This window comes from Pristiophorus japonicus, chromosome X (genome assembly GCF_044704955.1).
Source record: "Pristiophorus japonicus isolate sPriJap1 chromosome X, sPriJap1.hap1, whole genome shotgun sequence".
NCBI lineage: Eukaryota > Metazoa > Chordata > Chondrichthyes > Pristiophoridae > Pristiophorus > Pristiophorus japonicus.
The window spans coordinates 38,955,181-38,974,533 of record NC_092010.1 but is presented as its reverse complement, the minus strand read 5'-3'; the positions used below and the strand labels follow the sequence as shown (position 1 = coordinate 38,974,533).

The 19,353-nt window shown below is 45.6% G+C and overlaps 1 protein-coding gene across 4 annotated transcripts in view; it reads right to left on the bottom strand.

The window, feature by feature from the left end:
- The window catches only part of LOC139241014 (glutaminase liver isoform, mitochondrial-like), a 62,287-nt gene that overhangs the window by 10,668 nt on the left and 32,266 nt on the right, over positions 1 to 19,353 (bottom strand). For 3 of the 4 annotated variants that reach the window (XR_011588769.1, XM_070869707.1, XM_070869708.1), the window contains exons 6-12: positions 18,015 to 18,178; positions 17,284 to 17,342; positions 9,921 to 9,953; positions 8,785 to 8,843; positions 7,320 to 7,386; positions 3,266 to 3,316; positions 1,304 to 1,480 (exon numbers count right to left, since the gene is read on the bottom strand). Coding sequence is in view for 3 of the 4 variants with exons in the window: in XM_070869707.1 (XP_070725808.1) it covers positions 1,304 to 1,480; positions 3,266 to 3,316; positions 7,320 to 7,386; positions 8,785 to 8,843; positions 9,921 to 9,953; positions 17,284 to 17,342; positions 18,015 to 18,178 (610 nt within the window). In the remaining variant the exon portion in view is untranslated. The remainder of the gene's footprint in view (positions 1 to 1,303; positions 1,481 to 3,265; positions 3,317 to 7,319; positions 7,387 to 8,784; positions 8,844 to 9,920; positions 9,954 to 17,283; positions 17,343 to 18,014; positions 18,179 to 19,353) is intronic. The other variant, XM_070869709.1, reaches the window with a different exon arrangement.

Sequence of the window (19,353 nt, the reverse complement as noted above, 5' to 3'; positions counted from 1 at the left end):
TGCTCTTTTTGATGCTTATTGTATTACTTTAGATATTGTTAGTGTTTAGACCATTCCTCTTACATTGCAAGGATTTTATTTATCCCAGTGGTCTATGCAGCTTTTTAAACCAACAACCCAAAATTAACCTTATAAAATATTCAGTGTGCTCTTTCATTTTGTTTTCCTAACTTTCTCTCTCCTCTCCTGGAGGTGGTGACTCTTGCTGGAGTACAGTTCCAAAGGGACCAACCAGCCTCTCTCTGCTACTTCACTCAAGTGACTGTTCTTCATCTGTGAGCTTAGGCAGTGAGTGTTAGTAAGCTGTTCAACTATGGGAGGCTCACTGTCTTTGCAGACAAATGAGAGATTGATAAGCACACACTTTCCAGTTGGAATTGCTGGATAACGATCAGGAGCTGGCTGGTTTTCCACTCCAGTCCAGGGGTGCTGAGGCCAATTGTATTGTCTCCAATGGCTCTCAACTGAGATCTTCCAATTCAGCACAGATCAGGAGATGGGACCTTTCTGGTCTGCCGGGTTCACACTAGGGGGTAGAAATTATTCTGAGGTTGTTTTGGGGCCCAGACTTGGCGCTGTGCAGGCAGTGCTCACCCTAACCGAGAAGGCCATGGTTGGCTTGAAATTGGCCTCATTAACATGCAGCATGCACATTCCAACTGCCTATTGTCAGGCCACTTGATTTCACCAATTTATTTCGATCTCGGACACTGATCGCAACTGCAAATTTATAATCAGCAAGCAGTTAATACTGCAAGATAACTGAAGTGCCTTTGTAACCTCATTTATGTTGTCAATTAACCCCACCACTCATTATTTGTGTACCTGATGTTAAAGGCAAGTGCTGCTCACTATGATTTTAAAATTAATAAACTATTGTTAGTCATGACTTTGTTGATAAAAGGGTTAATTCATTCAGGAGCTTGTGTGGCTCCTGATGGGGTTTGGCAGTGTAAAGGCTAATATAATCTGAACTGGTTGATGGAAGACAGTTTGACGAGCCAAAGTTGGGCATCAAGCATAGACTGGGTGGTATACTCAGATGATTCTTTGATGAGAAGTTAAGGTGAATGGTTAAGGATTCATCTGGTGCCCTTGATGAATATTCTTGTCAAGTTATCGACCCCAGTGTTCTTAGAATATATGGAAGTGGAATTCCACACATTGGGCAGCCATGGATGCTGCTATCACTATCTCATTTTTGTGCAAAAGCTGCAGTAATGAGGTGACTGATCCAAATCCCACCAATTGCATTACGACATCCTTCAGGAGCAACCTCGGATTATTGCCATAAATCGCTTACATGAAATGCAAATTCGCCTGAGAAATCGTACATCCCACACGAGTGCATCAGGCTGAGGGTGTTCCTCACCGCCTCAGCGCTCAGGATCCGCTCTCCTGTGATTGGGCAGATTCCCCCGTTGGCCAAGGTAGCAGCCATCACTCCGCCCGATTCACACGTCACCTCGATTGAGCACAGCTGGAATGGGGGTGGGGTGGGGGGGGGGGGGGGAGAAAAGGAAAAACTTGTATTTGGCTTTTCTACAAACATGTGGATCAGCAAGTAACAAGACTGAAGGAAACACTGCTACACACAAATGGGGGTAGAAGTTTGGAACTCTTCCACAAATGGCAATTGATGCTAGATCAATTGTTAGTTTTAAATCTGAGATTGATAGGTTTCTGTTAACCAAAAGTATTCAGGGATATGGGGCAAAGGCAGGTATATGGAGTTAGGTCGAAGATCAGCCACGATCTCATTGAATAGCGGAACAGGCTTGAGGGGCTAAATGTTCTCCTATTCCAGGTGAGATTTCCCCACCCTGTCAAAGAAGGTGTGGAGAGCATTAATGTTATTGTTTGGTTGCTACAGAAACTTAAAAAAGGTAATGATGGTTGGTGACCATTTTTGACAGGTGAGACACAGCTCTGAACAAAAGCAAAAACTGGAAATATTCAGCAGGGCAGGCAGCAGCTGTGGAGAGAGAAGATAGAGTGACGCACAACTGTACCCGCCGAACGCCATGGCAACGACTCCTCCGCGCGTGCGCAGTGCATTTTATTGGCTTGTCCCCAGGTGAGCTTTCGCGCGAGGAGTGCGCGAGAGGGGAGCCGATAATCACATTGACAAACGCCAGCTCCTATTCTTGAACTCTTTGCGATCCGCACATCGTTGACTTCCATCTCTCCCGCTCGTCTCACAGCCCAGGTCTCTCTCTCTCTGCAATGGCTCCGAGCGGACCCTCTCCCGTCAACTGGCAGCCCTCCATGTGTTTTCCCGCCCCCCCGCGCGTGGCTCCAGCCACTCTCTGCACACCTCGGGGCTCGAGCTGCTCCCCGCGCGAGGGAAACGGTTCCATTCGGAGCTCGTCGCTGTCGACGGCAGGAAGACCCTCACCGAAACCAAGAAATCGGAGCTTTCTGCTCCACACTGCAGCACCAGCAGAGAGCGCCTCGAAGGATAATCCCTCCCGGAGGCGCTTGCAGATCGTGGGTCCCAGAATGTGATTCTCGAGGTGCCTGAAGCCACCACCTCTGATCTCCAGCCCCGAGGCTGCCAATGTGTTGTTCCCAAAGAGACAACAGATCGAACTTCTGGGGTCAATACCATGGGATCACACACAGGCAAGTCAGCAATATGTTGGCTGGAAAGCATGACAGAAGAATTCTCAAAAGAAAGCTCGAGAGAAAGGCTGTGAAACAATCTCCAGAGGAGGGGAAGAGGGAGAGATCAAAGCAGCGGAGGTCCAGCAATTGGTGAGCACTGGAATTAGGCAAAAAGGGGGGTTAGGAGAGGAAGCTGCTGAATGGAAAAAAAGTGAGGTGAGAGAAAAGAAACGGAGGGAGACAAAGGGATGGGGTGAAAGAGAAAGCGTTCCAGAAATTATTGGACATTCAAATTGTTTTCAGCTTCACATGTAGTTCGGAATGGAATGTTTGTTTTCTGCTGCCACTCCAAACCCTTTGCCGTATCTCAGTAATTTAGTGATAAGGATATCAGGCTGCACTGAGGCAGAAAATTACTCTCCATTCAGGCCAAATTCATGATTAGAAACAAAATCCAAGGCATCAGATGACAGCACCTTAGACAGCGGCAAGCACCAGGCACGGATCCAGCTGGCATTCCAGTGCACAAGCCACTTTACAGCCAATTGAGTACTTTTGAAGGTTAATCACTGTTGTAATATTGGATGATTACCATTCCCGTCAGGGATGGGCACTGATCCAGCTGGTATTCCAGCACAGAGTGAAGAACTTTACTTACCTGGAAGTAGAAATCTAATGTAGCAATCATGTCAACACCCTCTGGAAAACACTGGGAAGAAACCATAGACAAGGATTATTTTATGAAACACAATTCCCCCAACTTTTCTCGCTCCTTTCAGAAATCATTCACATTAGCAATCAAAGTAGCTCCAGGACTAGCATCTCGATCAAAGACCCAAGTTCAGTATTTTTCTTGCTGAATGGCTACTACCAGCATAATCAAAATGACCTCAACCAATGTTCCCTCTAATTTTTTGTTGTACTGAGCAGGCCATGAACTCCTTTGACCGCGACCTTTTTGTCTGTGGGCAAATTTTACAACAACTTTTACACCAACAACGGCAGCAACAGCAACCACTTAAAAGCATATATGCAGGAATACCATATTGCCACCCCACCGTCTCAAATCATGAGGCAATCAGACAAGGTTCTATATAAGTTTAACATAATTTTCTGCATTTGAATTCTAGTTCTCTAGAAATGAACCCCAGTACTTTATTTGCACTTTTATGGCTTTTTTAGCCTACGTTGCTACTTTTAATTTGTGAATCTATACCCAGAGATCATAAAAACATAGAAAATAGGTGCAGGAGTAGGCCACTCGGCCCTTCGAGCCTGCACCACCATTCAATATGATCATGGCTGATCATTCACCTCAGTACCCCTTTCCTGTTTTCTCTCCATATCCCTTGATCCCTTTAGCCGTAAGGGCCACATCTAACTCCCTTTTGAATATATCCAATGAACTGGCATCAACAACTCTCTGCGGCAGGGAATTCCACAGGTTAACAACTCAGTGAAGAAGTTTCTCTTCATCTCAGTCCTAAATGGCCTACCCCTTATCCTAAGACTGTGTCCCCTGGTTCTGGACTTCCCCAACATCGGAAACATTCTTCCCGCATCTAATCTGTCCCGTCCCGTCAGAATCTTATTCGTTTCTATGTGATCCCCTCTCATCCTTCTAAACTCCAGTGTATAAAGGCCCAGTTGATCCAGTTTCTCCTCATAGGTCAGTCCAGCCATCCCTGGAATCAGTCTGGTGACCCTTCGCTGCACTCCCTCAATAACAAGAACGTCCTTCTTCAGATTAGGAGACCAAAACTGAACACAATATTCCAGGTGAGGCCTCACCAAGACCCTGTACAATTGCAGTAAGACCTCCCTGCTCCTATACACAAATCCCCTAGCTATGAAGGCCAACATGCCATTTGCCGCCTTCACCGCCTGCTGTACCTGCATGCCAACTTTCAATGACTGATGAACCATGACACCCAGGTCTCGTTGCACCTCCCCTTTTCCTAATCTGCCACCATTCAGATAATATTCTGCCTTCCTGTTTTTGCCACCAAAGTGGATAACCTCACATTTATCCACATTATACTGCATCTGCCATGCATTTGCCAACTCCCATAACCTGTCCAAATCACCCTGCAGCCTCTTAGCATCCTCCTCACAGCTCACACCGCCACCCAGTTTAGTGTCATCTGCAAACTTGGAGATATTACACTCAATTCCTTCATCCAAATCATTAATGTATATTGTAAAGATCTGGTGTCCCAGCACTGAGCCCTGCGGCACTCCACTAGTCACTGCCTCCCATTCCGAAAAGGACCCGTTTATCCCGACTCTCTGCTTCCTGTCTGCCAACCAATTCTCTATCCACGCTAGTACATTACCCCCAATACCATGTGCTTTGATTTTGCACACCGATCTCTTATGTGGGACCTTTTCAAAGTCCAAATACACCACATCCACTGGTTCTCCCTTGTCCACTCTACTAGTTACATCCTCAAAAAATTCCAGAAGATTTGTCAAGCATGATTTCCCTTTCACAAATCCATGCTGACTTGGACCGATCCTGTCACTGCTTTCCAAATGCGCTGCTATTTCATCTTTAATAATTGATTCCAACATTTTCCCCACTACCGATGTCAGGCTAACCGGTCTATAATTCCCCGTTTTCTCTCTCCCGCCTTTTTTAAAAAGTGGTGTTACATTAGCTACCCTCCAGTCCATAGGAACTGATCCAGAGTCGATAGACTGTTGGAAAATGATCACCAATGCATCCACTAGGTCTAGGGCCACCTCCTCAAGTACTCTGGGATGCAGACAATCAGGCCCCGGGATTTGTCAGCCTTCAATCCCGTCAATTTCCCTAACACAATATCCCGCCTAATAAGGATATCCTTCAGTTCCTCCTTCTCACTACACCCTCGGTCTCCTAGTACTTCCGGAAGGTTATTTGTGTCTTCCTTCGTGAAGACAGAACCAAAGTATTTGTTCAATTGGTCTGACATTTCTTTGTTCCCCATTATAAATTCACCCAAATCTGACTGTAAGGGACCTACGTTTGTCTTCACTAATCTTTTTCTCTTCACATATCTGTAGAAGCTTTTGCAGTCAGTTTTTATGTTCCCGACAAGCTTCCTCTCGTACTCTATTTTCCCCCTCCTAATTAAACCCTTTGTCGTCCTCTGCTGAATTCTAAATTTCTCCCAGTCTTCAAATTTTCTGGCCAATTTATATGCCTCTTCCTTGGATCTAACACTATCCTTAATTTCCCTTGTTCGCCACGGTTGAGCCACCTTTCCTGTTTTCTTTTTATTCCAGACAGGGATGTACAACTGTTGGAGTTCATCCATGTGACCTATAAATGTTTGCCATTGCCTATCCACCGTCAACCCTTTAATTATCATTTGCCAATCTATTCTAGCCAATTCACGCCTCATGCCGTCGAAGTTAGCTTTCCTTAAGTTTAGGACCCTAGTTTCTGAATTTCGCTTTGCATTTAGTCTCTTATTTTCCAAGGAGTAGGTAGCTTTCTTATTCCTCCGACCAAAATGCACCACCTCACACTTGACTATATGGAAATGCATTTGTCATTTACATGCCCATTCTGCAACTTGGTTTACAGTAAAATCATCACTTTCCCGTATTTATTTTTCCAGCTTTAAATAATATTCTGAATATTTTTTTAAAAATCGAATGTTGTTTCTGAGAAAGGCAACCTTTGTTGCTCCCAGGCGGTTTGAATTCTTCCGCACAGATGTGCTCATTGGGTTGGCCTGCAGAAAGTGAGGTGCCTGAACATTTCTAAAAATATAAACCGGACGCCAGAAATCTGACTTTTAAAAGTAAGCTCCAATTTCCCCCATTTTTTACGTTAAGGTTTTTATGAACTTTCATCAGCAACAAGACTAAAACCATAAATCCACCCTGGTGCAATATTGGATTTAGAGGGAACAGTGACCTCAAATGACTTCAGCTGGATGAAGGAAAGGAAAAAGACTTGGATTTATATAGCGTCTTTCACGACCACCGGACGTCTCAAAAGCACTTTTGGACTGTAGTCACTGCTGTAATGTAGGAGACACGGCAGCCAATTTGCACACAAGCACGCTCCCACAAATAGCAATGTGATAATGACCAAATCTATTTTTGTGTGATGTTGATTGAGGGATAAATATTGGCCACGACACCAGGGATAACTCTTCTTCGAGATAGTGCCACAGGATCTTTTACGTCCACTTGAGAGTGGGGGGGGGGGGGGCTCGGTTTACCGTCTCATCCGAAAGACGGCACCTCCAACAGTGCAGTGCTCTCTCAGCAGTGCACTGGAGTGTCAGCCTAGATTATTTGTGCTCAAATCATTGGAGTGGGTAAGGAGGGTAAAATGGTGGGGCCCTTTGTGAATTGGGGAACAAGAGTGGGGGATGGTCGGCTAAGAACCAGCTCTGACACTTTTTCCAGAGATGCCCGAGATCCGCCAGCCTTTACCTCAACAGAATAAATTTTAAAAGGAAACTTTTACATTGATGCTCCTTAATGCAGAAGCACAATGAAGAAACTGCTATTGAGATGCCAGCCACACTGCAGATAAAGGGTGAATGGTCCAGGGCTCAGACTCCTGGCAGACATTGGATAATTGACATAATTCCAGTCATATGTAGTTTAATACACTGCCAGCCAAAACTCCAACTCTACAACAGCAAACCCTCTGCAACTTAGTAAACAGACAGACATTTAACTCGACTGCCTGGCTTTCGGCCTACCTTCTTCTCTTTCAAGTAGTATCCGATGGCAAAATTCCTGTCTCCTGTCTCCTTTTCTGACTGAAACCTCAATCATGGAAAGAAAAATGCAACATTAGTGATTTGCAGCGAATCCTCATACCACAACTTAATGGCTTCATGAAAAAGTGTTGAGCAGAAATTAATACATGAATCTTGAGCACCAGGAAAAGGGCCTTTAGCTGTTCCTTTTTGATGGATCAACCCCTATCCACCTGCTTAGAAAATCCCAGAAACGGTAGAGACTGGGCACAATTGCAGGTCTGCCATGGGTTGGGGTGGGGGGGGGGGTCCACTGGAGTTGCAGCAGGAGACTAGCAGAACCTCTTAGATTGGTAACTTATTCTACTACTCGATTACCCTTTGGGTGAAAATGTCACTTCTGACTTCTCTCCTAACTCCTTCATGTTTAACTGATGTCCTAAAGGATTTGAACCTCTCCAGGAAACAATTTGCCTGGATCACATTTGTCGACCCCTATCATAACCTAGAAAAGCGCAATTGATCGCCTCAAAGCCGCCTCTTCCAAAGTGAATAAGCCCAACTTCCTTGATCTTACCTCATAACTTAAATTCCTGACACCCGGAATCATCTTTATTGTCCAGTCTCCCCTCTGAATGGCAGCAATATCCTGATCGTTGCATCAAATCTCACAGCTGAATAAACAAGCTCATTGCTTGATCCTCCAATAACTCAATGAGGACGACCACTACTCTGTATGGTCCTGAACCATCCAAACCAGGAAGGTCGCCGGTTTGATACCCATGGAATTTGATACTGTACGGAGTTAGCTGATGTCAGTCTCGAAATAGCACATGAAACTTGGCCACTTGGGCGATAGTGGTCTGTAGAACTGCATCTCCGTGAGAGGAGCAAATTGGAAAAGAATGAACTTGCATTTATATAGTGCCTTTCACATCCTTAGGATGTCCCAAAGCCCTTTACAACCATTGAGTTACTTTTTTGAAAAATGCGGTCACTATTATGTGGGCAAACATGCAGCTAATTTGCACACAGCAAGATCCCACAAACAGCAATGAGATAAATGACCAATTAATCTGTTCTTTGGTCGTAGGAGAAATTTTGCCAGGACATTGGGGAGAACTCCCTGCTCTTTGAATTGCGCCACAAGAGCTTGTACATCCACCTGAATCGGCACCTTGGTTTGACATCTCATCTGAAAGATGTCACCTCCGATAGTGCAGCACCCTCAGTACTGTACTGGGAGTGGCAGCCTAAATTATGTGATGAGTCCTGGAGTGAGACTTAAACCCATGACCTTCTGACTCAAGGTGAGAGCGCTACCACTGAGCAAAGCTGAAAAGAAAGGTAGCAGGCTCACCAATGAAGCAATTCTTATTCTCAGGGGTTTAATAGCAACCTACAATTGGTCATTGGAGGCTCTGAATAGATCTTGGGAGACATAGGAACACAACTTGGCACTTACGTAGCATTGCTGAAGCCCACGTATTCATTACCAGCCATCTTATTAAGAAAGTGCATAATCTGTGGAAAGGCAAACACAAATTTAGAGCCAGACTGCCATTTCAAACAGAGCGAGGCCCTTGTGCCACGGGCAGGAAGAAGATTGCAGCCGTAGATCAGAATGGCTTTGGTCTGGCGGAATTTAGGCTTCCCTTACTGCCACTGGGAAGTCCTCTACAGATACTCGGATTCCTGTCGAGCAGGCATTGTTTCTAACTGAAACATGTCTGATTTATCAGTTTAATTTGAGAAGAGTAATTAGTATTAAGCAGCGTTTAGTGGGATCAAATTATATACACGTTTGAAATTTTACTTATCAGCATGTTGAGGAGACTTTTAACCATGTGTTTAATAAAAGGGAGACTGCTGTCGCAGTTCTAAGACCAGCCAGTCCTGCGAGTGTTCATAGTGTGCCGATGTCTGATGAGCCATATTGTGCAGCGCTGATTAAGAATAATGGCTAGCTGGATGTAATTACCAAACAATTATCGAATCTCAGAGTTAAGGTTACATGGGAACTCAATGAAGAATTAAAGATTACGGCAATAATATATATTTGGAGAGGACATGACAAGTGTTGAATGCGTGCCATGAATCAGGAGTGATGGATTACACAAGGAAACTGTTATATATGTAAACCTGTAAATACCTTGACCACCAGAAGACTCATCCCTTGGAGTCCCAAGGGATCCCACAATCCCTTGGGAGCACCTGTACATAAGGAGGCCTCACAGGCTGGAGACCTGTAATAAAGGACTACGGTCACACCTTACTTTGAGCTCACAGTATCTGGTCAGACACTTTATTCTATACATAACAGAAACATGGAGATGAAGTTAATGATTTGGAGCTTTTCACACTTCCTATGAAGCTATTGCAGAAATTCCCTTGCGTTTCTGCCACACCCCAGTAGCACCCAAACTTGCCAGAAGAGACCCTCGCTTTTAAATTCAAACTGTCCAATCACACAAGCTTATTTTTGGTTTGGCACATCTGATTCTCAGCATGACCAATCAGATGAGCAGATGTTGGTATGTGTACAGGGTAAATCCACTGCCTCTTGTTCTTGTACCTGTACTGCTGTTGTGAAATACTCACACAGTCAAACTTCTCTGCTTTGTTTGCTCCAGGCTGAAAATACAAGAGGAAAAGAGTATTAGAACTAAAAATATTACACAGGGTACTTTGTTCAAAAACTCATGAATACAGGGCATTGGCAGCCATCTTGTTGCAGCTTATATATTGTATTTCTTTCGTGTGGTTGGGATAATAGGGTCAGGTTGGGAGGCAGAGAAAAGAGGGAGAGAGATAGAGATGCACTCACAATGATAGAAGTGAGAGGGATAGAGAAATGGAAAATGAGAGAGAGAGAGAGAGAGAATTTATACAGCACCTTTCACAACCTCAGAATGTCCCAAAGAGCTTTACAGCCAATTAAGTATTTTTGGAATGTAGTCACTGTTGTAATGTAGGAAATGTAACAGCCAATTTGCACACAGCAAGCTCCCACAAACAGTAATGTGATAACAAAAACAGATTATCTGGTCATTATGTTGATTGAGGGATAAATATTGGCCAGGACACGGGGGAAAACTCTCCTGCTCTTCTTCGAAATAGTGCCATATGATATTTTAAGTACACCCCAGAGGCAGGTGGGACCTCGGTTTAACGTCTTATCCGAAAGATGGCATCTCCAACAGAGAGACATATGTACACAGAGTGAGAGAGATGTGTAGAAGTGATGTCATAAATCATTACTTAAAAACAATTTTGTGTCCACATGTATTTGTTGTATTGTCCTGGTTACTGCAGAAACAACTGGGACCATCAGGCAATATTGCAAAACCAGACCCTGAAGCAGTTGCACAATATAGCCTGGCATTGGACTCAACGATTAACCCTGCATTAAAGGACAGGAACTCGGTATAAAAAAAGTCATTGGGTTTTACTCGAGCATACTAATGTGTTTAACACTAACCAGCTAGGTGTGAAATGAAACACAAATACAAATGAGCTTCGGAACTTGAAGATTACCGTGGTGATGGGAATGTGCAGCCAGGGGTTAGTGACAAAAAGAAAGCTGTGTGTTTTCATAGGGATTGTGCAATGTCATTTGGTGTGGTTCCTGATTACCAGGTTTTATATCCTGACTAAATACAAGTTGTGTCAGCACCCCACTGAATGTATTTACTCTCCTCTAATGTGTCCACTTGTTGCTCTGTCTAAATGGAAACCAGCCTTACTGTGCAGTTTTGTCAGGGCCTGAATAGACTTGAGGGACTTGTATGTCTAAAATAGTGATTAACAGCCGCCGCAGTAAAAAGTGAAAAATTAGCAAATTCTCTGCAATTCCTTTCAATAATGATCTTTACATTTAAAAAATAAATAAAACATATTTATTGTACAGACCAGGGGGGTCCCAGGTTTAAGCTGTGGTCTATTTTGATTTAGCTGATCTGAGCTCAGGGCACTAGTTGTAGAACTGTTGGAGTGAGGAAGAAGGGAGCAGGAACCTTGACTGATTCCCCACCCCCAGCCCAGGGATATTGGGGCCAGTTGACTTTCTAGAGCATCAGTGCTGTGACAGAGCTTGTGTGTGAACACTGGGAATTCTCGGTATCAGCTGTGTTTTTAGGGGAACGTGCCAGGAGCAAGGACACTACCCACCTCACAGGATACGAACCCCCACCAATACCACTTACTGCCCCTTGACTGAGACCACCAAGGTCGTCACCAGTTCGGTGTCTTGACTGCCCAAATACTTCTGAAATGTAAACTGGACAAAAGTTTGTATTTTAAAATAAGAAACCATTTTCCCTCTTCCTTCTGTGTCCCAGGATGTGTAGACAGACATTCATTAGTTATTAAGAATTCAATAAATTTATATCAGCAGCAAAGCATACATCAGATCTGAAGTCATGATCCCACCCCCTGCCCTGTCCATTATCTGGTTTTGGACTTGGTAAAAAGTGGCAACCTTAGAGAACAGGTAAACAAATTGTTCCGATGCACCTGCAATATCGTTCTGTAGCCAATGACCAGCAACTGTGATTGAGTGGCCCGCATTGGCTTGACCTCTGACCTTGTGTCAGTATCTTCTCTGAAGATCCCACTGAGTGGGGAATCATGGAGTTGAACCCATGTCCTTCCAGGGTGCACTATATCAGTCCACCAACAGCCGAAGCCAGTAGCCTGCGCCAAGCTACATTTCTACCATAGGCTTCCATTAACACCTTGTACCTACCGTGCATCAGGCACAACAAATCCAATAAAAGGGTGTTATTGTGACATCATTACCTTAGCAACAGTAACTGACCTATTATAATTTACAGCATTGCCTTGTTTACCTTTATAGTGTTATATATGTAAACCTGTAAATACCTTGTTTAACCACCAGAGGGCTCATTCCCTGGAGTCCCAAGGGATCCCACAATCCCTTGGGAGCACCGGTACTTAAGGAGGCCTCACAGGCTGCAGAGGCACTCTGGAGACCTGCAATAAAAGACTAAGGTCACACTTTACTTTGAGCTCACAGTATCTGGTCAGACTCTTTATTCATACACTACAACTGGTGACGAGATATAGACGGACCCCACCGCAAGGATGCAGAGAACAGTGGGCATCCTGGAGAAATTTTCAGAGGGAGATGATTGGGAAATCTTCGTGGAGCGATTCGACCAATACTTCGTGGCCAACGAGCTGGAAGGAGAAGCGAATGCTGCCAAACTAAGGGTGATTCTCCTCACCATTTGCAGGGCACCATCGTTATGGCCTCATGAAAAATCTGCTTGCTCCAGTGAAACCCACAGAGAAATCGTATGATAATTTGTGCACACTCGTCCGGGAGCATCTTAACCCGAAGGAAAACATTCTGATGGCGAGGTACCGGTTCTACACGTACAAGAGATCTAAAGGCCAGGAAGTGCGAGCTATGTCGCCGAGCTAAGACACCTTGCAGGACATTACGAATTTGAAGGACATTTGGAGCACATGCTCAGGGACTTTGTACTTGGCATTGGCCATGAAGTAATACTTCGCAAACTTTTGACTGCAGAGACCCCAACCTTGAGTAAGGCCATAGAGATAGCCCAGGCGTTTATCGCCACCAGTGACAATACCAAGCAAATCTCTCAGCACACGAGTGCTGCTACAAGTACTGTGAACAAAGTAATGTTTGCGAATCGAAATGTACAGGGCAGGCCTCACATGCCTGCAGCTGCACGTCTGCACATGTCTCAGAGTCCACCATCAAGGGTGATGAATGCTAGGTCATTAACACCTTGTTGGCGCTGCGGGGGTGATCATCGATTCCATTCATGCCACTTCAAAAGGATACGTTTTCAAGGGCTGTGGAACAATGGGCTGCATCTCCAACGTATGTGCAGGCGAGCTGCCAACCCTGCAAACCACCATGTTGCAGAGGAGGACAGATCCACGGTGGATCACGACGAACCAGAGCCTCAGACCGAGGAGGCAGAAGTATATAGGGTGAACACATTTACCGCAGTGTCCCCGATAATGCTGAAGGTTGAATTAAATGGACTCCCCGTGTCAATGGAGCTGGACACGGGCGCGAGCCAGTCCATTATGAGCAAAAAGACTTTCGATAAATTGTGGTGCAGCATGGCCTCAAGGCCAGTCCTGACTCCCATTCGCACTAAACTGAGAACTTACACAAAGGAACTGATTCCTGTAATCGGCAGTGCTACCATAAAGGTCTCCCATGATGGAGCGGTGCACAAGCTACCACTCTGGGTGGTACCGGGCGATGGCCCCACACTGCTCGGCAGGAGCTGGCTGGGAAAGATACGCTGGAACTGGGACAACGTCCGAGCGCTCGCGCCTGTCGACGACACTTCGTGTGCCCAGGTCCTAAACAAGTTCCCCTCGCTGTTCGAACCAGGCATTGGGAGTTCCAAGGAGCAAACGTGCAGATCTACTTAATTTCAGGGGTGTGACCCATCCATCACAAGGCGAGAGCAGTACCGTACATGATGAGAGAGAGGGTGGAGATAGAGCTGGACCGGCTGCAACGAGAGGGCATCATTTCGGCGATCGAATTCAACGAGTGGGCCAGTCCGATTGTTTCAGTCCTCAAGGGAGATGGCACCGTCAGAATCTGTGGTGATTACAAAGTAACTATCAATCGTTTCTCCCTGCAGGATCAATACCCACTACCAAAGGCAGACAACCTTTTTGCGACGCTGGCGAGAGGAAAGACGTTCACGAAGCTGGACTTGACCTAGGCCTACATGATGCAGGAACTGGGGGAAATCATCGAAGGGCCTCACCTGCATCAACACGCACAAAGGTCTCTTCATTTACAACAGATGCCCGTTTGGGATTCGATCAGCCGCAGCGATATTCCAGAGAAACATGGAAAGCTTGCTGAAGTCGGTCCCGCGCACCGTGGTCTTCCAGGACGACTTCTTAGTTACAGGTCAGGACACAGTCGAGCATCTGCAGAACCTGGAGGAGGTTCTTAGTCGGCTTAATCGCGTGGGGCTCAGGTTAAAACACTCGAAGTGCGTTTTCCTGTCGCCTGAAGTGGAGTTCCTGGGGAGAAGAATCGCGGCGGACGGCATCAGGCCCACCGATTCGAAGACGGAGGCAATCGAGAACGCACCGAGGCCACAGAACGTGACGTAGCTGCGGTCGTTTTTAGGACTCCTGAACTACTTTGGCAACTTCTTACCGGGTCTTAGCACATTGTTAGAACCACTGCACACTTTACTGCGTAAAGGAGACGAATGGGTATTGGGTAAAAGCCAAGAAAATGCCTTTGTAAAAGCTAGAAAACTGTTATGTTCAAACAAATTGCTTGTGTTGTATGATCCATGTAAGCGTTTAGTACTAGCATGTGATGTGTCGTCATATGGTGTCGGGTGGGTATTACAACAAGCTAATGAATCTGGGAAATTGCAACCGGTTGCTTATGCATCCAGAAGTCTGTCTAAGGCCGAGAGGGCCTACAGTATGATCGAAAAAGAAGCGTTAGCATGTGTTTATGGGGTAAAGAAAATGCATCAATATCTGTTTGGGCTCAAATTTGAATTGGAAACTGACCATAAGCCACTGATATCCCTCTTTTCTGAAAGCAAGGGGATAAATACGAATGCATCGGCCCGCATCCAGAGATGGGCGCTCACGTTGTCTGCATACAACGACGCCATCCGCCACAGGCCAGCCACAGAAAACTGTGCCGACAGCAGGCTGCCATTGTCCACTATGGGAGTGGAAATGGCACAGCCCGCAGATTTAGTTATGGTAATGGAGGCATTCGAGAGAGAGCAATCACCTGTTACCGCCCAACAGATTAGAACCTGGACGAGCCAGGACCCCTTACTGTCTTTAGTAAAAAGCTGTGTGCTCCATGGGAGTTGGTCTAGTGTCCCATTAGAAATGCAGGAAGAAATAAAGCCGTACCAGCGGCGCAAAGATGAAATGTCTATACAGGCAGACTGCTTTCTGTGGGGCAATCGGGTAGTGGTACCAAAAAAGGGCAGGGACACTTTCATTAGTGATCTCCACAGTACCCACCCAGGCATTGTAATGATGAAAGCGATAGCCAGATCCCACGTGTGGTGGCCCGGTATCGATGCGGACTTAGAATCCTGCGTGCACAACTGTAACACACGTTCACAGTTAAGCAATGCACCCAGGGAGGTGCCACTAAGTTTATGGTCTTGGCCCTCCAAACCGTGGTCTAGGGTCCATGTCGACTATGCAGGCCCGTTCTTGGGAAAAATGTTCCTAGTGGTTGTAGATGTGTACTCCAAATAGATTGAACGAGAGATAATGTCGGCAAGCACGTCCGCTGCCACCACCGAAAGCCTGCGGGCCATGTTTGCCACGCACGGCCTGCCTGATGTCCTTGTGAGTGACAATGGGCTGTGTTTCACCAGTGCCGAGTTCAAAGAGATCATGACCCGCAATGGGATCAAACAAGTCACATCTGCCCCGTTTAAACCAGCATCCAATGGTCAGGCAGAGAGAGCAGTGCAAACAATCAAACAGAGCTTGAAGAGGATAACTGAAGGCTCACTGTAGACTCGCCTATCCAGAGTCCTGCTTAGTTACCGCACGAGACCCCACTCGCTCACTGGGATTCCACCCGCTGAACTGCTCATGAAAAGAGCACTTAAGACAAAGCCCTCGTTAGTCCACCCTGATCTACATGAACAGGGAGAGAGCAGGCAGCTTCAACAGAATACATATCATGATAGCGCAAATGTGTCATGCGAAATTGAAATTAATGATCCTTTATTTGTGTTGAACTATGGACAAGGTCCCAAGTGGCTTCCCAGCACTGTTGTGGCCAAAGAGGGGAGTAGGGTGTTTCAGGTCAAACTTTCAAATGGCCTCATCTATAGGAAACACTTGGACCAAACCAAACTCAGATTCACGGACTATCCAGAGCAACCCACAATAGACCCTACCTTTTTTGACCCCCCAACACACACACCAGTGGCAACCGACACAGCGGTTGACCACGAAGCAGAACCCATCACCCGCAGCAGCCCAGCAGGACTCACCACACCAGGCAGCCCAGCAGCCCAGTGAGGGCCCACCAAAACCAGCATTTGCACCGAGACGATCAACCAGGGAAAGAAAGGCCCCAGATCGACTCACCTTGTAAATAGTTACACTATTGACTTGGGGGTGGGGTTATATGTAAACCTGTAAATACCTTGTTTAACCACCAGAGAGCTCATCCCCTGGCGTCCCAAGAGATCCCACAATCCCTTGGGAGCACCAGTACTTAAGGAGGCCTCACAGGCTGGAGAGGCACTCTGGAGACCTGCAACAAAAGACTACGGTCACACTTCAATTTGAACTCACAGTATCTGGTCAGACTCTTTATTCATACACAACATATAGGGTTGCTTCTGACAATAAATAAATGTAGTGTGAACAATATTCTGGCATTACCTTCGGAGATAGTTTTACTCTGCCAAATTGCCCTACGCCTCTATTTTTTAATTATCATAGTTTTAAATCCCTCCAATGCCTTGCCCCTCCCTATCTCTAACTTCCTCCAGCCTTACAACCCTCAGATCTCTGCGCTCCTCCAATTCTGGCTTCTTGCACATCCTCGATTTCCATCGCTTCACCATTGGTGGCCATGCCATCAGCTGCTAATGCCCTAAACTCTGGAATTCCCTCCCTAACCCTCTGCACCTCTCTACCTATCTTTCCTCCTTTAAATTACTCTGTAAAACGTACCTCTTTGGCCAAGCTTTTGGTCATCTACTCTAATATCTCCTTATGTGGCTCGGTGTCAAATTTTATTTCATAACACTCCTGTGAAGCGCCTTGGGATGTTTCACTACTTTAAAAAGGAGCTATATAAATACAAGTTGTTGTTGGTACTGGCCCATCAGCACAGTGGAATCACTCTGCTGTAGCCCTGCTGTAACCTGGTTCTTCATTTTCTGACCCAGTTGCTGTGTTATCTTACCTTGATAAGTGAGGTAACAACAATGGCTCCTGCGTTTACCATAGGATTATGGGGCTTATCTAAAGACAAAACAAAATGTTTAGATTAACGGTATGAAGTGATTTTGAAGTTGTGAAAATGTAAGTGAATTGAAATTGAACCGCACTCTCTTTTTTTTTAAAAACTGTCTTGGCTTCCACTTTGGCAACCAATGTACAGACATCCTCAAACTGGCACTAAAACCTCTCCATTAAGGCTCTATTGCCACAATTACTCAATGCCCACAAAATGTGTTTATTTGGATTATGTCAGACCCCTTTAAGTGACCACAGCCTTTACAGAACAGCATTTCAAACATTCAAGACGTGATAGATGGTGACACTATCTGCATTATTAAAAAAAGCAGCAAGGTCGAGAACTGTTTATTTTCTTGCTTGCATGCAAGAAAATAGATGCCATATGGTCCTTTGAGATTTCCATCCTTGCACTTCCTGGATTCGTTTCAGTGTAATGTTCAAACTCCAAGTACTTGATGCGATTCTTTTCTTTTTTTTGTTGTTGATAAGTGTACAATTAGTTCTATTATTCCACAGTAAATGAAAGCTCTATGGCAACAGTTTATGCGCAGGTGAGATAAATCTCCTTTGTATATTCTGTTGCCAAGAGAAGATGGAACCCTGGCCCCCTGGGCTCGTCAATTGGGATAAGGCTAGGTGCTTATTTGAGCACTTATATGTTGCTACGATACTCACCTTCCTCGTTCAAAAAGACCTTATTGAACCGTAGTCCGCTGGGCTCTTTACCCACATACTGGTGAACATAGTCCGTGCTGAACTCATTAACTGCGATGGCGTACTCCAACGGTTTAATGCAGGATTGTAAACAGAAGGGGATTTTGGTGTCTCCAACAGAGTATCTGTAGAGAGAGGAAAAAACAAAATGGCTGACTCCAGATGACCACATAAAGCAATCTGTTTTTTAAAAAAAAGGATAAACACAATCTAAAACCAGTCTGGCTTTAATTCTATTTTAACCCAGCTGTTAGTGGCAATAACGACATGTGGTACAATTCTTTTGGCTCAGATATTGGCTTGTGTTCAGTCAGTGAAAAGAAAAAAGACTTGCATTTATATAGCGCTTTTCACGACCACCGGTTGTCCCAAAGCGCTTTACAGCCAATTAAGTACTTTTGAAGTGTAATCAATGTTGTAATGTAGGAAACGCGGCAGCCAATTTCCGCACAGCAAGCTCCCACAAACAGCGATGTGATAATGACCGAGGGTACGGTAGCATAGTGGTTATGTTACTGGACTAGTAATAAGAACATAAGAAATAGGAGCAGGAGTAGGCCACCTAGCCTATCGAGCCTGCTCCGCCATTCAATAAGATCATGGCTGATCTGATCATGGACTCAGCTCCACTTCCTTGCCCGCTCCCCATAACTCCTTATTACTCAAATCTGTCTATCTCCACCTTAAATATATTCAATGACCCAGCCTCCACAGCTCTCTGGGGCAGAGAATTCCACAGATTTACAACCCTCAGAAGAAATGCCTCCTCATCTCAGCTTTAAATGGGCAGCCCCTTATTCTGAGACAATGGGCCCAAGTTTCCACACGAAAAAAAACGGGCGCCCCTCCGAGCTGGCCAGGAGGCCAAAATTATCGGCGATTGACGCACAGCTACGGACTTACACAAAGCAGATCATTCCGGTGCTAGGCAGCGCCACGGTAGTCGTGACCCACAAAGATTCGGAGAACAGGTTGCCACTCTGGATTGTCCCAGGGGACGGTCCCGCACTACTGGGGAGGAGTTGGCTTGCTGTCATGAACTGGAAATGGGGCGATGTCAATGCAATTTCCTCTGTGGAGCGAGTATCATGCTCACAGGTCCTGGACAAATTTGACTCATTATTTCAACCCGGCATTGGCACGTTCATGGGGGCCAAGGTAGTGATTCACATAAACCCGGACGCCAGACCAGTACACCACAAGGCCAGAGCGGTGCCGTACGTGATGTGGGAAAAGATAGAAGGCGAATTGGACCGCCTGTTGAGGGAAGTCATCACCTCGCCAGTCGAATTCAGTGACT